Source organism: Dermacentor variabilis, chromosome 11 (assembly GCF_050947875.1).
Source record: "Dermacentor variabilis isolate Ectoservices chromosome 11, ASM5094787v1, whole genome shotgun sequence".
In the NCBI taxonomy this organism is placed as follows: Eukaryota; Metazoa; Arthropoda; class Arachnida; order Ixodida; family Ixodidae; genus Dermacentor; species Dermacentor variabilis.
Genome location: NC_134578.1, coordinates 852,663 through 878,136, shown reverse-complemented (window position 1 = coordinate 878,136; position 25,474 = coordinate 852,663). Strand labels below are relative to the sequence as shown.

Sequence of the window (25,474 nt, the reverse complement as noted above, 5' to 3'; positions counted from 1 at the left end):
TTCTTGATCAGATCTTTCGTCTCCTGCGATAGCTTACTGGTTTCCTGTCTAACGGCGTTACCACCGACTTCTATTGCGCACTCCTTAATGATGCCCATGAGATAGTCGTTCATTGCTGCAACACTAAGGTCCTCTTCCTGAGTTAAAGCCGAATACCTGTTCTGTAGCTTGATCCGGAATTCCTCTAGTTTCCCTCTTACCGCTAACTCATTGATTGGCTTCTTGTGTACCAGTTTCTTCCGCTCCCTCCTCAAGTCTAGGCTAATTCGAGTTCTTACCATCCTATGGTCACTGCAGCGTACCTTGCCGAGCACGTCTACATGTTGTATGATGCCAGGGTTCGCGCAGAGTATGAAGTCGATTTCATTTCTAGTCTTACCATTCGGGCTCCTCCACGTCCACTTTCGACTAACCCGCTTGCGGAAAAAGGTGTTCATTATCCGCATATTTTTCTGTTCTGCAAACTCTACTAATAATTCTCCTCTGCTATTCCTAGAGCCCATGCCATATTCCCCCACTGACTTGTCTCCAGCCTGCTTCTTGCCTACCCTGGCATTGAAGTCGCCCATCAGTATAGTGTATATTGTTTTGACTTTACCCATCGCCGATTCCACGTCTTCATAAAAGCTTTCGACTTCCTGGTCATCATGACTGCATGTAGGGGCATAGACTTGTACCACCTTCAATTTGTACCTCTTATTAAGTTTCACAACAAGACCTGCCACCCTCTCGTTAATGCTATAGAATTCCTGTATGTTACCAGCTATTTCCTTATTAATCAGGAATCTGACTCCTAGTTCTCGTCTCTCCGCTAAGCCCCGGTAACACAGTACATGCCCGCTTTTTAGCACTGTATATGCTTCTTTTGTCCTCCTAACCTCACTGAGCCCTATTATATCCCATTTAGTACCCTCTAATTCCTCCAATAACACTGCTAGACTCGCCTCACTAGATAGCGTTCTAACGTTAAACGTTGCCAGGTTCAGATTCCAATGGCGGCCTGTCTTTCTTTTTTTTTTTTTTTTTTCTATGACGGGCATGACCGTGAGTATGCGGTGTGCTCGCCATCACAGCTGACCCAGTGTGGAGCGCTTCTGCAATTTTTGGAGGCATGATCTCCGCTACTACATTTAGCACACGCCTGTTGGCCTCGGCAGCCGGACAGGCTGCCGAGGCCAACAGGCGTGTGCTAAATGTAGTAGCGGAGATCATGCCTCCAAAAATTGCAGAAGCGCTCCACACTGGGTCAGCTGTGATGGCGAGCACACCGCATACCCACGGTCATGCCCGTCATAGAAAAAAAAAAAGAAATCATGACGATAATAGTCAAAGAGAATGTCTCATTCAAAGAAGCACACAGGCAGGTTTCCTACCTGCCCAAGAGCAGCTTTGCCGATGTGGCGCGTCAGGGGGCAGCGCCACAACGGCCTCCGGCTACTGTCCGACCCACACCCTGTGAGAGAACAGTGACGCCACCCCGGCGGCTGCAGCCAGCGCTGCGCTGCCACTCCAGCAGAAGAGGCCATCTACCTCTGTGAGGGTCTCGTCTACGAGGACGAGGCCTTCATGTTAAACACAGCGCTTCGCAAGAGTGCCTGTCCAGCGCCTCGGAAGAGGCGATAAACACAGTAGACACAACTAGCCAGACGGCGCCGCTAGCGCCTAAGGAGCGGCGAGATTCTTGCAATGGCTCCAAAAAAGAAAAACACCGCATCACGGCGCCCCCAAAGGGCTCTGTGAGCTAACTTCTCTCTCTTAAACACACAGCACATAAACCACATTCAACATGCATACACAAATAATACACTGGAATGTCAGAGGTCTCCTGCACAATCTTGATGATATCAAAGAACTCCTACACAGGTATATTCTAAAGGTGTTGCGTGTTCAATAAACACACCTCAAACATATTCGCAAACAAATTTCCTTCGACAATATGCTATTTTTCGTAAAGACTCCGATGACACGATAGTGTCATCCGGTGGTGTTGCTATTATTGTAGACAGAGGTGTTGCTTGCTGGGAAATAAAACTTTGTATGCCCCTAGAGGCAGTTGCTAGCCGAGGGGTGTTGCTTTACAAGCTGGTCACTATCAGCTCTGTATATGTCCCTCCAAATTATCAACTCACTAAAACCGAATTTCAAAACTAAATAGATGAACTTCCCACACCATATATAGTTGTCGAAGATTTAAACGCACATAACACTTTGTGGGGAGACTCTCACTGCGATGTGAGAGGTCGCCTAATTGAAAATTTTCTTTTTTCCTCAGGAGCATGTATACTTAATAAAAAAGAGCCGAAGTATCACAGCGCGGCACTTAATACATACTCCTTGATAGATTTAAGCATAGTGTCGAGTATACTAATGCCGCACCTTGAGTGGTCCGTTCTGAAGAACCCCTTTGGGAGTGACCACTTCCCAGTTATGTTAAACTTGGCAAAACAAGATGAATGCTTGCCACATGCTCCCTGGTAGAAGATCTAATCGACTAACTGGGAAGTTTTTTGAGAACTAACATATATAATCCGGAATGAAATCGATTCGCTCAATATAGACGATGCTGCAGCATATAGTACATGCTTTATAACTGAGGCTGCGAAAAAATGCATTCGTGAAACTAACGGAATGTCGAATAAGCGTCGTATCCCATGGTGGAATGAAGACTGTAAAAAAGCATGGAAAAACCAAAACAAAGCTTGGGGACGACTTCGCGACTTTCCAACCGCTGAAAACTTGATTAGTTTTAAACAAATAAAGGCTGAGGGTAGAAAAACACGCCGACATGCTAAAAGGGAGAGTTGGGAGAAGTACCTCTCTGGTATAAATTCCTACACGGACGAGACGAAAGTCTGGAATAGGGTGAATAAATTAGTAGGCCGGCAGACGCATCCCTTGGTAAGCATCCAGGGTGATAGCCCGGAAGATCAGGTGGATTGTCTAGGCGAACACTTTGAATATGTTTCAAGTGCATCACACTATAACGAATCTTTCCTGAGGTTAAAAGAACGTGAAGAGAGCCCCTTAATCACAAAGACTCATCGAATGAAGTTTACAATCGTCCACTTAGCTTAACTGAACTTAAGGCGTCTCTTGCTTGTTGCTAAAACTCGGCGCCAGGTGGCAATTGCATTATGTATGAAATGATTAGATACCTACACCCAGAAGCACTGAAAATGCTCCTATTTCTTTTCAATGCCATGTGGGCAGCTGGGTATATTCCGTCCTCGTGGAAAGAAGCCATAGTCAGCCTGATACTTAAACAAGGCCAAGACCCGTCCTTAGCTAGCAGCTACAGGTCAATAGAACTAACAAGCTGTATGAAAAAATGATTAACCGGCACCTAATCTTTTTCCTAGAAAATAGCAAAGGACTAGACCCCTTCCACTGTGGTTTCCAAGAAGGTAGATCGACAATAGACCACCTCATCTGCATCGAAGCCAACATCAGAGATGCATTTATACATAAACAGTTTTTACTTTCGGTATTTCTAGATTTAGAAAACGCATACGATACGACATGGCGCTTCGGGATTTCGCGAGATCTTTCTGCGATGGGGGTCCGAGGAAATATGCTAAACACAGTGAAAAGCTAGTTATCCAACCGTACGTTTCGTGTGAGAGTGGGCAATGCTTTATCTAAAACATTTGCCCTAGAGACTGGGGTGCCGCAAGGGGGTGTGCTTAGTTGCACACTGTTCATTGTAAAAATGAGCTCCCTGTATACAGTCATACCACGCACAATGTTTTGTTCTGTGTATGTCGATTACGTACAGATAAGCTTTAAATTGGGCAACATTGCGATCTGGGAGTGACAGATAGAGCTTACATTAAACAAATGATGTAAATGGGTGGATGCAAATGGCTTTAAAATAAATTGCCACAAAAGTATGTGTATACTCATTTCAAACAAAAGAGTCATAACACTAGTGCCAAAACTCACCATCAAACGAGAGCAACTATCTGTGAGCAGTGAACATAAATTCCTGGGAATAATTCTAGACTCTAAGCTTACTTTCATCCTCCAACTTAAATATCTGAAGGCAAAATGTTTGAAGACGATGAATATTTTAAAAATTATGTCTCGCACAACATGGGGCAGTGATCAAAAATGTCTCCTGAACTTGTACAGGAGCCTTGTCTGTTCTCGTCTTGACTGTGGTGCTATAGTCTATCATTCTGCAATGTCAAGCGCACTAAAAATCCTAGACCCTGTGCACCATCTAGGTATCCGCCTAGCAACCGGTGCTTTCAGGACAAGCCCTGTAGAAAGTCTCTATGTAGAATCAAACGAGTGGTCACTCCATCTACAGAGGTCATATTCCAGCTTCACATGATATCTGAAAGTAAACTCGAATCCTGAGCATTCTTGTTACACAACTGTAAATGATGTGTCCTGTGCCGTACTTTTTAATAATCAGCCTAAAGCCAGAAAGCCCTTCTCGCTTCGTGTAAGGAATCTCAGTCCCACTTGTAATCTCAGTCCCACTTGTAGAACATCATTTAATGCTTCCAGCGAAGCTGTTACCACCATGGCAGTGGCAGCTCGTGGAATGTGACATGTCGTTTATTGAAGTCAGTAATCGTGCTCCTGAGATGCACATTCGAATGCACTTCCTTGAACTTTGGTCGAAGTACTGCTGCCCGGAGTTTTACAGCGATGCATCTAAGTCACAAGCCGGCGTTTCTTATGCAGCAGTTGGTCCGTCCTTTTCGGACTCTGGCATTCTGCATGCACAAACAAGTATCTTTACGGCTGAAGCCTATGCACTATTATCAGCTGTAAAACACATAAAACAATTAAAACTAGGAAAGTCAATTATATATACCGACTGTCTGAGCATTGTTAAGGTGTTAGCATTGCTAAAAAGCACAAAAATCCTGTAATTAATAATCTTTATACACTGTTGTGCCCTGTTTATGCGTGTAATCAACATGTCATTATATGCTGGGTGCCAGGGCATAGAGGCATCGAGGGTAATGTGCTTGCTGACGAAATCACCACATCCACAGCAAGAAAAGATTTCAGCTATTCCATAGCTGTCCCCACCATAGATTTGAGACCTTTTATTTGTAAAATATTAAGAGGTTATTGGCAACACTTGTGGGACTCCCAAACCTCGAATAAACTTCAGTTAATCAGGCCAGATTTAAGCACTTCCTCCTCTATAATAACATTACGAGAAACCAATGTCGCGTTCTGTCGACTAAGAATAGGGCACACATACAGTACACATAACTACTTGCTGACTGGTGATGAACCTCCTACATGTGGTAGATGTAGTAAAAGACTCACGGTCATCCACGTCCTTGTGGAATGTAGGGAAACAGAATGCGAGAGGAAAAAGCACTTTCCCTTGGCCTATCAACACCATATCCCATTACATTCAGCACAATTTGTCGGCACGAACCCATTATTCGATGCCAAATCAGTTTTAAATTATTTGAATGACATTCTTATATTGCACATTATCCGACCAAATGTTACGTAGTACGGCTTCTTACCAGAGGCTGCTACTGCGTTCATTACATTTAGTATAGCACGTGTCTCCAGGCCCTTGCATTCAAGGGCCCTGTTGAAGCATCAGTGCTGCGTCCACTACACATTCTTGTGCATCATCTGTGCTTAAAAAGACAGTGCCATAGTTCACATTTCTAGTCATTGTCATTGTTTTAATACTTAAATATACGCAATCTAGAGCAACTGATTTTAGGCTTGTTTACAGCCATGCCACATCCACCATTCCAAGTTCATTTATCCATTTCATGAACAATTCATTGAAAACCAATCACCATGTGTATGGCACTCTTTGGCCATATCGGGCCCTTACGCCATAAAATCCCATGCATCAATCAATCACTCCCGTAAACTCGGAGGCATGTGACCCTGTAAAAGCCGTCACTCATCGCATTTGCTGTCAAGCTATAAGCTCCGGACTAGGGGTGGAACCTGCAAAAGAGTGCACCCTCGCTGTTCGCCAACCTGTGCCCCTTGCTTTTGAGAGGCTGGCTTTTCTGCAAAGCTTAGAAGTCCAGTGGAGCTAAGCGTTTTCACAAGCAAAATTTCACCAGCAGCATGAAATTATAGCAAAATTCAGCACAAAACAGACGCACTTTCTTAGATTGGATAGAAATAATCACTAAGACCAATTTTTCTCCCGCACAGCCAGAAATATATTCAATTTGTTTTGAGTATTCGTATCCAATAGAATATTCAAAAATTTTTGAATACCTAGTTTTCGAATCGAATACGTACATTAAAAATATAATTTAAATTTTTCTAATATTTACACACCCCTAACATTAGGGCAAATGGCATTAGGTTTGTCCTTGTGGCATCACGCAAATGGAATTCAAATTTAAGGCATTAGCAAGTTAATGTCATTTTATGTACCCGTGTGGCTCAGGTTACCATCATGTTACCTCACCTACAGCCCCCTCCTAGCGCACACTTGATCATGCTATCTCCAACATCGAGCACACAGGAGAACAGCAAGCTTGAAGCCACCATTCTACTCAATTCACCCTCACAAGTTTTTTCTTGCACCCATATCAAAAGGCACATGAAGTGCCATGTTATTGCACTTCGACTTTATAGGGAACCTAGGCTTCTTCCGGCACATGTCGTGCTCTGATGGACGAAAGAATGGAATTATTCATACCCTCATTAGAGACCACTATCACAAGAACCATTGGAAACCAATCCTAGTAACAATTTCGGTTTTGCACACTGTACCACACAATTGATCAGCGCTTATTAAACGAGGCTCTTCTTAGTTCAAACTCCGTTTTCTTTAAAAATAAATTTCCAGTCCCCTTGGAGTTTGAATTAACGAGAGTCTACTGTGTAATGTTGGCTCACATGCATCTATCATTATCAGCAGCAGCCTATTTATGTCCAATGCAGGACGAAGGCCTCTTTTTGCAATCTCCAATCGCCCCCCCCCCTTCCTGCGCCAGCTGATACCAACTTGCGCTTGCAAATTTCCTAATTTCATCACCCCACTTAGTTTTCTGCCATCCTTGACTGCGCTTCCCTTCTCTTGGCACCCATTCTGTAACTCTAATGGTCCACCGGTTATCTATCCTACACATTACATGGCCTGCCCAGCTCTATTTTTTTCTCTTAATGTCAATTAGAATATTGACTATTCCGATTTGCTCTCTGATCCACACCGCTCTCTTCCTGTCTCTTTACGTTATGCCTAACATTCTTCATTTGATCGCTCTTTGCGCACTCTTTAACTTGTTCTCGAGCTTCTTTGTGAACCTCTAAGTTTCTGCTCCATATGTTATTACCAGTAGAATGCATTGATTGGGCACCTTTCTTTTCAGTGATAGTGGTAAGTTTCCAGTAAGGATCTGGCGATGTCTGCTGCATGCACACCAACCCATTTTTATTCTTCTGTAAATTTCCTTCTCATGATCAGGGTACCCTGTGACTAATCAACCTAGGTAAATGTATGCCTTCACAGACTCTAAAAGCTGACTGGCGATCCTGAACTCTTGTTCCCTTGCCAGGCTATTGAGCATTATCTTTGTCTTCTCCATGTAAATCTTCAACCCTCTCTTACACTTCCTCTGTTAAAGGGCCCCTCACCAGGCCCCATAGCAAATTTTGGTTATATGCTGGAAGTCGTTATGTGTACTCCAGGGAGTGTTCCTCCGCAAAAATTTTTCAACTCGGCTCATTAATAGCAGAGATAGAAATATTTCAGTGCCGCGAACCCATGCTTCCAGCAGGCAGGCTCCACTGCATAGCGAGACTCTCTCTCCACTCTCCCTGCCTAGCCTTCGCAAGTGAAATTCCTTCCTTGCATTCTCCCATGCCGGACCTCGAGGATCACATGACACATACGTCACGGGCCCTGCCTTCACTTCTTTTTTCCCGCCCGGCGATGCACACTTCTACTGGCAGCTTTGGGTGCGAGCTGTTATCATTTTGTGCAGCGCACGATTTTGCGCACTGTGCACAAGAACACATGACTAGTAGTATAATTCAGTGCTACATGAATACTGAGGCAGAACAAGTGGATCGCAGAGCATGATGATGTGCTGAAACACGGTAGAAAATGGCATAGTTTCGGTATCTGTACACCTGACCGCACGACCGTCGGAGCAAGCAGACGAAAAGGAAGTACATCTCTCTCGCTTCGGTGTGAAGTGAAGCAAAAAAAACATGCAGACATTCTGTTTGTGTCTTATATTATTTCTCTAAACTTCAATTCGTCAATTCAAGCAACAGATCACTTAAATAACAGATTGTGTCTTGAATAATTCTCGAAGTCACGTGTCACTACGAGCGACGTCACACTGCGGACTCGAGTCTGTAGGCACAGGGACGCGAGTACGTCATGCTCTCGCTTGGAGTGTGATGGCCGCGAGGAGAAGGAAAAATGCTGTTCAGTTTAAAATTTCAGATCTTTCCATGGCACATAGTGATGTAATACTTTGCAGACACGATCGTTATCACACTATGTATGCTCTGCACTTGTCAGCTCAAAATTGCCAGACCTGGTGAGGGGCCCTTTAAGGTCCTCAATCATTTGTTGCAATTTGCCACCAGCATTGATGAACAGGGCAACGTCATATGCAAACCAAAAGTTGCTGAGATATTTGCGTTTGATTCTTACTCCTAAATGTTCCCAGTTTAACAGCTTAAATACTTCTTCCAAGCATGCAGTGAATAGCATTGGAGAGATTGTGTCTCCTTGTCTGACCCCTTTCTTTATAGGTATCCTCCTACCTTTCTTGCGGAGAACCAAGGTAGCTGTGGAATATTTGCAGATATCTTCGAAGGTATTTACGTAAGAGTTCTGTACTCCTTGATTACGTAATGCCTCTATGACTGCTGGCATCTCTACTGAATTAAATGCCTTTTCGTAATCTATGAAAGCCATGTAGAGAGGCTTATTGTACTGTGCGGATTTCTCGATAACATGATTAATGACATGGATGTGATCCATTGTAGAGTATCTCTTCCTGAAGCCAGCCTGTTCCCTTGGTTGACTAAAGTCCAGTGTTGCCCTTATTCTATTGGAGATTATTTTGGTAAATATATTATATATAACTAGGACTAAGCTAATGGGCCTATAATTTTTCAATTCTTGTTTAGTATATTGTTTAGTTTTGTATATATTTCAATTCTTTAGTATATTGTTTCCATTATTCCAGTTCTCTGGGGCCCTTGAAGTCGTGAGACATTTCGTATAGAGAGCCGCCGGTTTTGCAAGCATGATAGCTCCTCCATCTTTCATTAAATTGACTGTTATTCCATCTTTGCCTGCCGATCTTCCCCATTTCATGTCTTGCTAGGCCATTCTAACCTTATCGCTAGTTATAGGAGGTGTCTCTACAACCTGTTCATTACTGCTTCGAATGGAGGTATCGTGGCTTGTCTGAGTACTGCTCAGGTCAGTATAGAATTCTTCCGCTGCTTTTACTATATCTTCAAAATTGCTTAGGATATTACCCTGCTTATCTTTCAGTGCATGCATCTTGGCATGTTGTATGCCAAGTTTTCTCCTCACTGATTTCAGGCTGCGTCCATGTTTTTCTGCTTCGTCAGTCTTTCTCATGCTATAATTTCGAATATCCTATATTTTCTCCTTGTTGATCAATTTTGACAGTTCCGGGAATTCTAGCTGATCTCTTGAGTGGGATACTTTCATTCTTTGTTGTTTATTAGGCCCTTAGTTACTTGGGAGAGCTTGCCTACTGGTTGCATTGATGCCTTGCCTCCCACTTCAGTTGCTGCCTCTGAAGCCAGCCTAGTTATGGTTTCATTCATTACCTCTGTGTCATCATCATCTCTCTGTTCTAAGGCTGCATATTTGTTTGCAAATACCAGCCTGAATTTGTCTGCTTTTACCCTTACTGCCTCTCAGTTGACCTGTTTCTTCTTGACCAATTTTACTCTTTCTTTCTTCAAATTGAGGTGAACCTAGCCCTCACTAACCTATGATCACTGCCGTATTTAAGGCTTGATTATTATGTGCTGTACGAGGAGTGATGATGGAATGATATGAAACTGGCATAGGCAGATGTTTTTTGTGCTTTTTTGGCGCGTGACTGCATGCTTGTTTTGTGGCTTCAGGTTGGCTGCCTGCTTCCAGTTAGAAGAAGGCTTTTGAGGCTAGTTCGGTGGATAAATTCCTTGACCAATTCTTGACCAATTTTACTCTTTCTCTCTTAAAATTGAGGTGAATCCTAGCCCTCACTAACCTATGATCACTGCACTTTACCCTTCCTGTCACATCTACATCCTGCACTATTCTGGGATTGGCAGAAAGTATGAAATCTATTTAATTTCTTGTTTCACCATTAGGGAGTTTTCCAGCTCCACTTTCTGTTGCTACGCTTCCTGAAAAAGGTGTTCATTATTCAAAGCTTATTCCTTTCTACTTTCTTGTTTCACCATTAGGGCTTTTCCATGTCCACTTTCTGTTGCTACGTTTCCTGAAAAAGGTGTTCATTATTCAAAACTTATTCCTTTCTGTGAATTCTACCAGCATCTCTCCTCTAGTGTTCCTAGAATCGACGCTGTAGTTGCCAATTGCTTGTTCACCAGCTTGCTTTTCCCCACTTTTGCATTGTAGTTGCCCATGACTATAGTATACTGAGTTTGCACTTTTCTTATCCCTAATTCAACATCTTCATAAAAATGATCTACTTCATCATCATCGTGACTGGATGTTGGAGCATAGGCTTGTACTACCTTTAATCTATACCTCTTATTAGGTTGATTACAACTACTGCTACCCTCTCACTAATTCTGTAGAATTCGTCAATGTTGCCTGCTATGTCCTTATGGATTAGGAATCCTACCCCATACTGCTTCTTATCTGGCAGTCCTCTATAGCAGAGGACGTGGCCGTTAGCACTGTATAAGCCTCACTAGTTCTTGTAACCTCACTAAAGCCAATGATATCCCAAACAATGCCTGATAGTTCCTCAAAGAGTCCCGCTAACCTAGCTTCAGCAGAGAGAATTCGGGTGTTAAACGTTGCCAGGGCCAGTTTAACAGATTATCAGGCAGAGGGCAGATGTACAGTGAGCCATGTCAACGAACACATTGAAAGTGCAAAAGGAGTTGTGTATGTCATTCCACTGAAGTGTGGTGAAGAATAGTTGGACAAATGAAGCACTCTGCTAATGGTCATCTTAGAGAGCATGAATGATCATTACAAAAAAAAATGGCCAACCCTTCCCCTACCGGAAAATGGGGGTAAGCAAAGCTTCGTGACCTTCATCACGGTTAAGCAACCCACAGGAAATGGTGCCGAATTGCTTCGGCCTCCCGCTCCCTCAGCTCTAACAGCTAGATCGGTCCATCAATGGCAAGCCCTTTCACGGGCGAGTTCTCGTCGCCGCTCGTTGAAGGCTGCCAGTTTCGTGGGGGAACGCTTAACGCGTGGCCATCCCATCCATTTTCCGAGAATGAACTGAATATAAAATTAAGCCGGCGCAGCGCGCTTGAAACCCTTTCCTGCCCTGTCTCTCCCCGGCGGAAGTGAAACGACTCCAATTGGCTGCGCACGTGGCTTGAGCATGCGCCTATACAGCTGGAATCCTTGCTAATGACTCACGCTCTGGCACTGGTGCAGCTGTAAACTCATCAAACTGTGTGTGTGTGTGTGTGTGTGTGTGTGTGTGTGTGTGTGTGTGTGTGTGTGTGTTTTTGCGTGTGTGTTTTTGCGTGTGTGTTTTTACGTGACCACGACACCACTTGTGAGCCAATACAAGCTTCGCTTTAAAAACTGCACTGCTACGTCTTCCTGTGCATTGCAAACCATGCGGCTGTGTTCCCATCTTTAAGTAAGCTTCCATTATCTTGAAACATGCAAGCCAGATGGCAAGAGAAATAGCAGAAGCATACAGCATAAAGATTAGGTGAACCATCGGTCATTCTTCACGAGAAAGAATTTCATTATTTATATCAGTACTGATAATCGCATCGAAGCGTAGTATATGTCCTGCACATGTACCGTTTTTTTGTACTTTGGTTCCTTTATATGTCTGTAAGCTTCCTGAATAAAATATCATTTGTGAGTCAGCACCCGTACTGTATTTCTTTATTTTGTCCCTGTCCCTTTGCACTGTTACCAAAAGTACGATGAATAATTGAAAAATTTTGATGATGATAGTCCTGCAATGTAAAGGCGTGTTCGAGGCAGTCATCCAGCTGGGGTAATGCCTGCGGTAGCGTGCGGCATGCAGCAATATAAGCCGAGATATTCTGTTATAGCTTGACGCTAAGGGTGCTTCTCTACTATAGCAACTTGTAGAAAACTCATGAAGACAGTTAAATTCCTTGATGAGTTCATTCAATCGAGGATAGTAGATTGAAGAGCGCTTGAGATGAATGGTACATTCCCCAAGGAAATTCACGAACTCTCCGGAGGTGAATTAGGGTCCACTATCTCAAACGGTCTCGTCGGGATAGTCTTCTCGTGCGAACAGGGAAAGTGGAAAAGTGATGATTGTGCAGGCTGGCACTTCGCTGCAGAATTGTATTTCAGGCCATTTTGAAAAGTGGTCAATGAGAGTGATCACATATCTGCAGTCGTGTGCAGATAGGGTCCAACTATATCAATAACAAGTTTTTCCATGATGGGCACTGCATTTCTATGTGCGAAATGCGGTGCCCATGAACACGCCTCTGAAGCTTGTGAGAACTCTCTCCATTGTGTAAACTGTGAAGGAGAGCACGCCGCATACTCGTGGTCGTGGCCATCCTAGAAGAAAGAAAAGGAAATTGTAACAATTAAAGTAAAGGAAAACATAAGTTTCAAGCAGGCACGCAGGCGGGTATCTTACCTGCCAAAGAACACATTTGCCAATGTGACGCTTCAAGGGGCGGTGACACAATGGCTTTCGGCAGCTGTTCGGCCCACACGCAGTGAGCCGGCGGTGACACTATCCGGCCCGCCGGCGGCTACAGCTTGTGCTGTTTCGCCACCCCAGAAGAAGGGACTATCGAACTCCGGGCAGGTGGCCTCAAAGGTCTCGTCCAATGTGCCGAGGCCTTCACGTCAAACACAGAGCTCTTCCAAGCGCGTGTCTAGCACCTCGCAAGAGGCGATGGAAACAACAACCAGCCAGACAGCGCCACCAGTGCCTAAGGAGCGGTGAGCCTCTCTCGACCGCTCAAAAAAAAAGACAAAACTCGCATCACGGCATCTGGAAAGGGGCCATGAGCTAACCCTCATCTCTTAAACACACAGCACACAACATATTTACCATAATGGAGACACGAATACCACGACGGAATGTTGGAGGGCTCATTTACAACTTAGACGACATTAAATAACTTTTAAACAGGCATCGTCCAAAGTCGTGTGTTCAAGAGATAAATCTGAAAACCCACACACACAAACATTTTTTGTTCTATCATAAAGACCGCAACGAGGCTAATGCCTCCGGCGGTGTTGCAATAGTTGCGGACAAGTCTAGCTTGTCAACAGATCGATGCCCCTTGAGGCAGTGTCCCCCCCCCCAGTTCGGGCAATCCTTCTTAACAAACTGGTGACTGTGTGTTCTATATACGTACCTCCTAACTATTATCTGAGAGAAACCGATTTCTTTAACCTAACCTTCCATGGTTGCTCAGTGGCTATGGTGTTGGGCTGCTGAGCACGAGGTTGTGGGATCGAACCCCGGCCACGGCAGCCGCATTTCGATGGGGGCGAAATGCGAAAACACCGTGTGCTTAGATTTAGGTGCACGTTAAAGAACCCCAGGTGGTCGAAATTTCCGGAGCCCTACACTACGGCATGCCTCATAATCAGAAAGTGGTTTTGGCACGTAAAACCCCATAATTTTTTAATTTATATAACCTAATTAATCAGCTTCTTGACCCCTACGTACTCGTGGGTGATTTTAATGCCCATACCACGATGTGGGGAGATTCGCGATGTGACAGGAGAGATCAATTGATTAAAAATTTTCTTCTGACCTCTAGTGCCTGCCTGTTTAATAAGGAGGAGCCGACGTATTACAGTGTGCAACGCAACACGTATTCAGTGATAGATCTAGCAATCGGCTCTTCTTCTCTTCTGCCTCACCTAGAATGGACCGTCATCAATAAATTGTGTGGAAGTAACCACTTTGATAACTTGATAATTCTGCATGAGAACCCTCCGCATATTCTTCGATGGAAATTATCATCGGCGGATTGGAGCATTTTAAAGAATCATCTTATTTGCCGCGAGATTTTATAAATGATTATACTGTAGATGATGCTGTTGCATATTTTACCGCTTTTATTATTGATGCAGTTGAAACGTTTTATCCCGCAGACGAATGGTGGTTCACTTACAAGACATGTTCCCTGGTGGAACGAAGACTGCAGAGAGGCACGAAAGAGACAGAACTAGGCATGGGGCATATTGTGCAGAAGGCCTAATGCCGAAAATATAATTCAGTTTAAACAAATTAAATCACAGGGAAGGTGGACACGACGTCAGGCGAAGAGAGAAGGCTGGGTGAGGTTCCTCTCCGGCATTAATTCATACACGCAGAAGGCAAAAGTGTGGAATCGCTTAAGAAAGCTAAAAGGGCAACAAATCCATCCGTTGCCTCTGGTGAACGATCAAGGGAATACCTTGCAAGACCATGCACATTGAGCTTGTGTCGAGCTCAATCCGCTATTCTCAGTCTTTTCTTAAATACAAAGAAATAGAAGAACTTAAGCCATCCGTACGTAAATGCATACACGATGAAGCATGTAACCGGCCATTCAGTATTGCCGAGTTGAGAGCTGCCTTGATCTCGGGCAAGAGCACCGCACCGGGACCTGACAGAGTCGTGTATGACATGATAAAAAACTTACACACTAACACACGAGTTACACTACTCGCACTTTTCAACACTATTTGGGCTGCCGGATACCTTCCACACACATGGAAAGAAGCGATTGTGGTCCCTATTTTGAAGCAGGGGAGATACCCTTCCATGGCGGCAAGTTATTGCCCAATAGCCCTTACAAGCTGCCTGTTTAAGCTTTTTGAAAAAAATGATTAAACATAGACTCGTACATTTCCTTGAACTCAACAATATACTTGATCCCTATCAGTGTGGCTTCAGAGAAAGGCAGTCAACAACTGATCATCTTGTGTACGTTGAAGGATATGTCCACGATGCATTTGTACATCAACAGTTTTTCTTATCAATATTCCTCAATATAGAGAAGGCGCATGGCACAACATGGCATTACGGGATCTTGCAAGACTTGTCGGGAATGGGCATCTGTGGAAATATGCTGAACATAATCGAAAGCTATTTGTTGAATCGTATCTTCCTTGTGAAAATCGGCAATGTATTGTCGCAACCTTTTACACAAGAAAGTGGTGTACCCTATGGAGGCGTGCTTAGTTGCATGCTCTTTATCGTCAAGATGAACACACTTCGTGTTTCATTACGACCTGCCATTTTTTATTCCATCTACATGGGCAACGTTCAAATCAGCTTCAAATCCTGTAACATCGCAGTATGCGAGAGACAGGTACAGCAAGGCTTGAACAAGGTGTCCAAGTGGGCAGACAAAAACGGATTTAAAATCAACCGCCACAAAAGTTCTTGTGTTCTTTTTACAAGAAAGAGAGGCCTGGTTACAGATGCTTGTGTTCAACTGTGTGGACAACAAATACTTATCAACCAAGAACATAAATTTCTAGTTATGATACTTGACTCCAGGCTTACTTCCATTCCACACATTAAATATCTTAAAGAAGAATGTCTAAGGACAATAAACTTACTTAAAATTCTATCCCACACAACATGGAGTAGCAACAGGAAGTCTCTGATGAATGTTTATAAGAGCCTAATTCGATCACAATTGGACTATGGTGCCGTCGTATGTAACTCTGCCGCTCCGAGCGCGCTAAAGATGCTAGATCCTGTCCACCACCTAGGTGTCCGCATAGCCACTGGCGCTTTCAAGACAAGCCCTATTGAAAGCTTGTATGCAGAATCAAATGAATGGTCACTCCATCTGCAGAAAACTTACATCAGCCTCACATATTTTCTAAAAATACACTCTAATCATGAACATCCATGTTTTAATACCATTAATGATATGACGGGTGCTAGACTTTCCCGTAATCGTCCCTCTGTAAAGCAGCCTTTCTCGCTTTGGTAGCGGTGAAAAACTTGTCCCACTCCTTGAGCTTCACTTAATGCATCCAGCCAAGCTGTTACCACCTTGGGAGTGGCAGGTGGTAGGATGTGACATATCCTTTCTAGAAGTTACGCAGCATACACCGGAGTTCGAAATCCGAATGCATTTCCTAGAACTCCAGCACAAGCACTCCTGCACGGAGTTCTACAGAGACACTTCGAAGTCAAATGCTGGCATGTTCTATGCAGCCATCGGCCCATCCTTCTCAGAATCCGATGTACTACATCCAGAAACGAGTATCTTTACGGCCAAGGCCCACGCACTATTGTCAGCTGTGAAGCATATAAGAAAAAAACTTCAAAAAGCAGCTATGTATACAGCCTCCTTAAGCATTGTGTAGGCCTTGATGTCACTCTATATGCACAAAAATCCAGTATTTAATTAACTCTAGTCTGTCTTGTGTAAAGCATATCTATCTAATCGGCATATCATTATATGCTGGGTACCTGGCCATAGGGGCATTGAGGGTAACGTTTTGGTGGACGAGATGGCCCACTCAATTGCATCGCAAGCTGTTAGCCCTACCGCTGATGTCTCTGTCACAGATCTGAGGCCTTTCTTATGAAAGAAACTGCAAAACCACTGGCAACGCTTGTGGGACGCGGAAACAGATAATAAGCTCCACGTGATAAAGCAACAGTTAGGATTCTGGCCCTCTGCAACAAAATCATGCCGAACAGATGTCCCATTCTGTCGTCTCAGAATAGGACACACATTTGGCACCCATAATTTTCTACTCACCGGAAATGACCCTCCAACTTGTGGTAGATGTGAAGAGAGGCTGACCATCCTCCACACCCTCCTGGAGTGTTGGGAAACCTAATCTGAAAGAAAGAGACATTTTTCCTTAGCATACCAGCAGCACATTCCTCTTCATCTTTTAATGTTTCTCGGTCCAGAACCACTTTTTAATACAAAAACAGTCCTAGGTTTCCTCAGAGATGTGGTCTTACATGTTATTAGCCCCATACATTCGTAGCATTTCCTCTCTTCAGAAGATGCCGCTGTGATAGTCGTACTGTATAGCACATGCCTCTAGGCCCTTGTGTTTCAAGGGCTCTGGTGAGGCATTGTGCTGTAGCCACTTTTTGCATCTCACATGTTCTGTATATCATATCATTTTTTCACAATGCTGTGTGAGGCTCATAGTACTTGTCATTGTCACATAGATTTTACGCACTTTACAGCCACGTCACATCAACTTCACAGAACTCATCATTCCACCGCGAAATCACTAACACTGTTGTGGCGCTCTTTGGCCATACCTGGTCCTTGCGCCACTAAACAACACACATTCATTCATTCATTCATTACTGAGAGCAAGAAAAGTGCAAACTGCCATTGTTGCTTAGTGGCTATGGTGTTGGGCTGCTAAGCACAAGGTCGCAGGATCGAATCCCGGCCACAGCGGCCGCATTTCAATGGGGGCGAAATGCGAAAATACCCGTGTACTTAGATTTAGGTAAACGTTAAAGAACCCCAGGTAGTCAAAATTTCTGGAGTCCCCCCACTGTGGCATGCCTCATTATCAGATCATGGTTTTGGCACATAAAACCCCATAATTTAATTTCAGAAAAGTGCAAAACAACATGAAGCACACCAAGATCGAATGAAGGAAATCTTTGACAGAAGACGCAGCAGTGAAATACCAGACGTACAACCTGGTGACCGCATTATAGTATGGAAGGGCAGTGGGACTTCCAATGCCAAGTTCAATAGACCTTTCAAGTAGTCAAGACTGCCTCACAGCATGGTGTCCTGAAGACCATCCGGTACTTGGGAGCCTCCGGGCAAATGGAATGTGCCTCCATTAGTAATGTATTAAAGTATTACACCAGGATGTGTGAACAATGAAGTCTGAGGGGTTGAAGCAGTCTGCTCCAGAAGAGTCACAGAAGACGATGAAGAGTGATCAAAAGAAGAAGATACTAGAGTGTAGGAGATTAAAATGGCAAACAACACCCATCTCCTTACATATGTGTCTCACTAAATCACTTTAGGAATGCTTCATCTATATCAGTGCAGATTCTTTTCACTGACAATGTCATGCATTGCCAGTGATCAACGGGTGGATCAGCCATCTTCTGTTTTGGCGGTGAGTCAAACGAAGCCACGTGGCCAGGAACAACTTTGATGCAATGAACAAAACCGAGTGTGGGCAACTTAATCAGTTAGCACAACTGTACAGAATGAGGAGCCAGCGAGCAATCTGGGAGCAGCGGAGTTGATGCAGTTCATTCATGTTTCAGAGGGTTGTGCGGCATAGAGCTATGGGTGCAGCCCATTCGTGTTTGGAGGGGTGGAAGGGCGACGGGAGAGGCGCTTGAGGCTGGCAATGGGGAGAAGGCTGGAAAATGAGCATACGGTAGCTGTTAGGGTGGCGGGCTATTGTGCAGCGGCTCGAATTTCTCTTTTTCTTTTTTCTTTTCAAGGATTTCACACTTCATTACCTTTCAGCACGAACGCTCAGTAGTCAGACTTCGCCGTTATAACCGACAATGCGGCATGGGGGTATTGTACTAAGCAGGTTATTTTGCTTTAGAAAACATACAAAATTTGATGGTGCAGCAGCTTCTCATTGTTATAACTGATATAGTGTTAAAATCAGTGCTGTTATAAGTGGGTTCAACTGTATTGAAGTTCTAAATAGATGGCGTTATAGGGACAAGGAGTTATCATAAGTACTTCACTATATCGAGAATTTTGTTTTATTGAGGTTTGTTTTATCGAGGTTTAACTGTACGTGAACGATTACCTTGTGGTTTTAAATTCTGATGACTCTCGGAAGAGAAGCACTGTTTTAAATAGCATCCTTGAAGTGTTTAAATCCTGGGCTCTAAGTCTCAGTTTCATACATGAGTTGCCTGTGCAAGGTCGCCTGCAATTTTTAGATGTTTCTTTTTTGGAGAACATGTGTATTAGAGGTACCTTTCTCGGTCAAATAACAGCATGTTATGCTATGATTTGGCCCATTTGAAAGTTACAAAGCGTGGTGCTACCACAACCTGCTTGCAGGCTGTCCACTAGAAATTGTGGTCTTCGTGGTAGAAAGCCTCGTCAAAGAGGTTAAGTCTTGTGGAACATGGAAAGAAGCTGCTTGAACACTGCCAGAAAGAAAATTATGGCAGAAACTCCACTGAAGTTGTCTAACTATGCGTAAGCATTGTGCCACTTGCTCATCTCCATGCAACCTGGTGTTTTTTTCAATCTTATCAGACTTGATTCGACCAGTTTATACCGTTATCAACCTTATCTGACTAAATGCATCCATTATCAACCCTTGTTGGTTGTTATCAACCTTATCACAATCAGTCCGATCCTTATCAACCCTGGTCTGTCCTTAACAACCTTATTAGGATTGCTCTGACCATTATAACCCCTCATCACTCCTTATCATCCTTATCAACTCATCGACTGTTTACCTGTCTGTGTTGTGTGACACGAAGCGCATGAGCCCTCAGAGATCGGTGGCATTTTGATCGGTGAAGAAACACCCTAACGGAAGGTGCATCACGTGACCCCCGGAATGCATCAGGCATGTGGCGTGCTTAGCATTAAATTGTCACAAAATTGGAGTTTTTCTAATGTCCACAATGCTCCAAGTCAGGCTTTTGAGCATGGGGATGTAGGTTCGAAACTCAGCACTGCCGATGTTTTTCCTTTCTAATTTATTTTGTTTATTTATACATTAACTTCTGTATGGTGATTCGTCTAACATGACAGACAGACAAGTTTCCTCATTGGGTAGGCATATAAATGCTTACCCATTTAAAATACCCAGTTGTTGTGCGCTACTTGCACAATTTTTCACACCGCCTAAAGAAAGTGGCCTGCAAGTGTGGCGTTCCCATGTTGTTTTCAGCAGCTGACAAGTTAGCATGTATGTTCCAAACCGTCAACGAACGGTAGGGCAAAAGTGATGCCTGTGCGAAAAAGCATGCCACGCACTTCATTCCTTGTAAGACAGGGGCCTCTAAAATATCCTTGTCATGTGAAAAGTGCTATGTGGGCCAGGTGGGGTGTGTTAATGACAGGTGTGTTAATGACAGGCTGAGAGAGCACCGTGCACAAATGCAGGCTTTGGTGCGATCAGGCTGTCTTGCTAACCACGGCAGAATATGCCTTTCACACATGCTCTTGGGAAATACAAAGCGGAAAAGTGCAGATTAATACATGAAGCGTTTTGTATATCACACAAGACTGACAAGTGCGTGAGCATTCCTTCTATTTCTTTGGTGAAAAATAACTTGATTTGCTTGACAAGTGTTCTCATGCTTTGCAGAATTGGTAATGGCATTAGTCAAGTAGTGCCAAGTTTTTGCATCCCCCCTCCCACTCTCCTGTGTAGGCATGCACCAAGATGTAGCCTTTTCTGTAACCATGGGACTCGCTGTCATTCATTTCAAAGTTAAAACAGTTGAAGACCAGTGCTCTACCTTTTTTGTCATCCTTTAGTCTCTGCACCTCTTTTCTGTTTTCTTCTGCACTGGTACATGCCTTTGTCTTTATCCAATACCTGGACATATATATTAATTTGAAGCTCAACTGGAACAGCCATGTAAAATTTGTTGCTTCAGCATCTTCAAAGAAACTTTATCTGCTAAGGAATTGGCTCTAACACTGCACCACTCAAATCAAGCTTGGGGTGTATACAATTTAGTGAGACTTTTATTAAAGTATGCAGACATTGTTTGGGATCCGCACACCAAATCAGACATGCACTGCATTGAAAGCTTTCAGAGGAAAGCATTAAGATTTATTTATCATTCATACGGAAGGAATGTATCCGATAGTAACCTAAAAAAAATGAGTGGCCTTCTCATTCCTGAACCGTGCTGTAAGTTGCATCACCTGGAAATGCACTTTAGTGAACGATTGAACAAAAATGCCTTTCGCTAGTTATATGCAATTGAACAAAACAAGGCAGTCTTGATGGAAGCATGAAAAGACAATTGTAAGGCCGAAGCCAAGAACAAACCCGTATTGATTTTCCCTGTTTGCTTGTTTAGTTATTTATTCATTTATTTATTTAGTTAGTTAGTTAGTTAGTTAGTTAGTTAGTTAGTTAGTTAGTTAGTTAGTTAGTTAGTTAGTTAGTTATAATACCTTACAGGCCCACTGAAGGGCATCGTGTAAGGGGGTAACAGTCTGTACAGAACAGGAAAATGTAGCATCAAAAATGATAGCTGAGTAGAACGCACTTCCACACAACATAGCTGAGCTTTCATCAGTTGATGCATTCATATCAGCCCTGCAGACATATCTTTGATATTTAATTCATGGAGCACTTTTATGTCTTGCTTGCGCTTTCTTTCTTTGCAGTTTTCTTTGCAGCAGCATTTGCTTTCTGCAGCCGATGGTTGGAAACGGTTATGTTTGTTCATTCATTCATTCATTCATTTACTTATTTATTTATTTGCAATACCTTACAGGCCATTGAAGGGCATTGAGTTTGGGGGATAACAGTTCCTACAAAACAGAAAAAAATGTTAGCATCAAATAAAAAGGTAACAAAACAAAGGTTACAGATAGTACAGTGGAACACCATTAAACAGTATTATCAAACAGTGTATTCAGGTTGTCATGAAAAGTTTCATGGTTTGACATGGATGGGATATGTGGTCCAGAAGATTGCTCCAATCTGCAATAGCGCGAGGCAGTGAGGATTAGTTAAATTCCTGCATTTGACCATGTATGTGTATAAAAGAGCATGTTGTGAAGGCGCTGTGACATGTGCACAGGTACATGAAACTGCAGACGATGAGATTTATGATAAAAATATACCTATGAAACAGACAGAAGAGTGATCACGCAGAGAGTTTTCAATTGTTGCGCTTATTATGCTTTCCTTTTCCTTGACTTCCTTTCCTAAAGTGTCAATTTATTTGGGGCTGTCTAGTTCAAATCATATCTTAAACTGTCATATTAGTATGGCCGTTTCCTAGTTAAATTCTTGCTCAAGAGTAATATTCTGACATGTGATTCCATAGTGCTTTTGTAAGCTAACTTATTGCTAACCTTTTCAACTTGCACGTGACTTATGTGAATAGCCTATCATGATGTAATTACTTTTTTTCTTATTTTTCTATCTTCATTTCTTGCACTGTTGAGTAATATTTCAACAAGTGAATATTTTATAGTGCTGTTCATAACATACTTAGTCTCACTACATGGTCTTTTGCTGCTTGCCCAGCCGTGGTGACTGCATTTCGATGGGAGCAAAATGCAAAAATTCCTGTATGCAGTGCATTGGGTGTACATTAAAGAACCCCAGGGGGCCAAAATTAATCCAGAGTCTTCCACTATGGCATGCCTTATAATTATGTTGTGGTTTTGGCATATAAAACCCCAGAATTAAATTTTTGCTGTTTTGCATGAACTTTGGTAATGTATACTATTTTATAGTTTTTCTATTTTTGTGTTGTGTTTATGTACCAACTCCTGTCATGGCTGCTAAAAGGTAACCAGTAGTATACAACTAATAAATAAAGAAGCAACAGTCGCTCAAACCGCCAGGCACCCGCCTCTGTAGCTTAGTGGGTGCGGGATCGATCCTGTCTGTGGCAGCCATATTCCAATGAGAATGGTATGCTTGTGTACATTGCATTGGGTGTAGTGTACAACTCCGGGCGTTCAAAATCAATCCATAGTCCCCCACTATAGCATGCCTCATAATCATATTGTGGTTTCAGCTCATAGAATTTAATTTACTTAACTTCCAGGCAGTGATGAGGTTTACTTAGCTGGTTGTCAACAGTTTGCTGGCTTTCCATTGTGATGCAGGTTCTTTAGTTTTATTTATTTATGGAATATGTGACAACAAATAGCTTGGTGCCTTTAGTGTAGTACACTAAATACAGATTGAGTGGTGTATGTAGCAGCAAAAAGGCACAATAATCACGACTCATGGAACAAAACAAATGGCAGAGGCAGAACCTTAGAGCACCAGGAAAATGTGCAATATATTTAATGCACACAGGATGGAAAAATAGTTAATACATAGACGCCTAATAAAATATTAGCGAGAGGCAATTAGAGCACACATTATCCCACAGCTAGCAAACAAAGTGGCAGCATAGCACATTGCGAGTGGGAACGTGGCACTCATTACATTATTCAACTTGAGATAAAACTTTATGTGAGAGTAGCTTTTTGCCTCATCTGTAGTTATGCCACAAGCATTATTGAATTTTAAGTTTTCCTGGATTAGCTTTTTTTTTCTTAGTCCCCTAAGAGACATATAGACAGGGTTTTTCTGTATTGTGAATTGGCGCATGTCCACTGACAGGGTTTTAACCTTGTTTAAGGGCCCCTCACCAGGTCTGGCTATTTTGAGCTGACAAGCGCGGATCGTACAGTGCGTGCCAACAATCATGTTTGCAAAGAATTACATCACTGTGCGCTGCAGAAGGGCCTAAAATTTCAATCTCAACGCTGTTTCCCTCTTCACTCGCGGCGAATCCACTCGGAGAGGGGCGGTGACGTAGTTGGGCTCCTGCGCCTACGTAATCGTGTCTGCAGTGTGATGTCACTCATGGTGATACGTGACTTCGAGAATTATTCAAGACAACATCTGTTATCTGTACAATCTGCTGCTTGAATTCACGAATTGAAGTTTAGAGAAATTATAAAACACACAAAGGGAATTTCTACGTGTTTTTTGTTTTACTTCGCACCGAAGCAAGAGAGATGTACTTCCGCTTCGTCTGCTTGTTCCCCCAGTCGTGCACAGGTACCGAAACTCTGCCATTTTCTACCGTGTTGCAGTGTGTCATCACGCTCTGCGATCCACTTGTTCTGCCTCAGTATACGTGTAGCACTGAATTATACCGCTAGTCATGTTTCCTTGTGCACAGCGCGCAAAATCGTGCGCTGCGCGAACGAGACAACAGCTCGCACACGGCGTGGTCAGCGGAAATGCATAGCGCAGGTAAAAAAAAAAAGCGAGGAGAAAAAAAAATGAAGGCAGGGCCTGTGACGTATGTGTCACGTGATCCTCGAGGTCTGGTATGGGAGAACGCGGGGAAGGAATTTCGCTTGCGAAGGCTAGATGGGGCGAGTGGAGAGAGCATCTTGCTTGGCAGTGGAGCCCCCCTGCTGAAGTTATGGGTTCGCGGCACTGAGATATTTCTATCTCTGCTATTAAATAGCTGATTTGAAAAATTTTTGTGGCAGAACGCTCCGTAGAGGGCATGTGTATAACCAGTGTATAACCAAAATTTTCTGTGAGGCCTGGTGAGGAACTCTTTAAGGACTAAAGCCTATCATTCTACGAAGTTGTACGCAACTCCACAATTGCAACTTTTATTGTTTCTATGCAATGGAGCTGCTGTTTGTCGTCATTGTAAAGAATAATCAAACTTCCAGAGGTCTTAGAATTCGCGCCAACTTTTCATACATAAAAATATTGGACTAGTTTGCAAACGCCTCAGGACTTTATATGTGGCATTACTTAGTCACTCACTTGCCAGTGTAACCCACCTTGCTCTATGGATTACCTTACCTTACCTAGTGGGTATGTGGTTGTTTCGGCCTGTTAGCATGTCAGTGCAGTTCTGGTCATCTTACTGATTCAGTGATGATGCAGGTGGCATGATCCTCATCTGTGACCACAATGAGTACCGCAAATGTGCCAAGCAGTTCAAGATCCTTGCTCTGGACAAGATGTTCGATGTTCTGCATGCCCTCTGCAACCTGCTGGTGGTGGCACCGGAAAACCTAAAGGATGTTTGTCGGGACGACCAACTGGTAATTGTGGCACAATTCACCATTGCTTTTTGCTTACCTAAAGGCCATGAATACAGCATACATACATTTGCAGTATTGACCACATGGTACAAAACAAGATCTAGAGAATGTTGAGACACTTTGCAGTGTTGCTGACATCACAGGGCTTACCTGTGCCCTGCCTACTTGTTTAGTTTTCCCCAAAGATATGAACGGCATTTAGCTTTAGCCTAATCAGAGAGCAGCAGAAGTGGCATATGCATTGTTACATCCTTAAGTCCATAAGTAGTGTGTTTTGTTTGGGCATGGAAACAGTACCATACATAAACCAGCAAACTTACTCAGGAGTCAACTCACTTAGACTGGCACTGACCCATGAGTGAGTGAGCTGAAAGGAGGCCTAGGGCAGTGAGTCTAAGAATGGAGCACGCTGGTGTGGTGGAACAGGTTCAGGCTTTACAGCACAAAAAGATGGAGATAAGGAAAAATAGGGACAAGAGTGCTGTCTTTCAACTGAAGGTTTAGTGGAAGTATGTGCTGTTCAAATAAAGTCACTATGAAGCAAGAA

The 25,474-nt window shown here is 43.3% G+C and overlaps 1 protein-coding gene across 1 annotated transcript in view; it reads left to right on the top strand.

The window, feature by feature from the left end:
* Positions 1–25,474, top strand: part of Sec10 (Exocyst complex component Sec10) — a 243,095-nt gene that overhangs the window by 204,892 nt on the left and 12,729 nt on the right. The window contains exon 15 of the mRNA XM_075673687.1: positions 24,767–24,927. Within this exon, the coding sequence (XP_075529802.1) occupies positions 24,767–24,927 (161 nt within the window). The remainder of the gene's footprint in view (positions 1–24,766; positions 24,928–25,474) is intronic.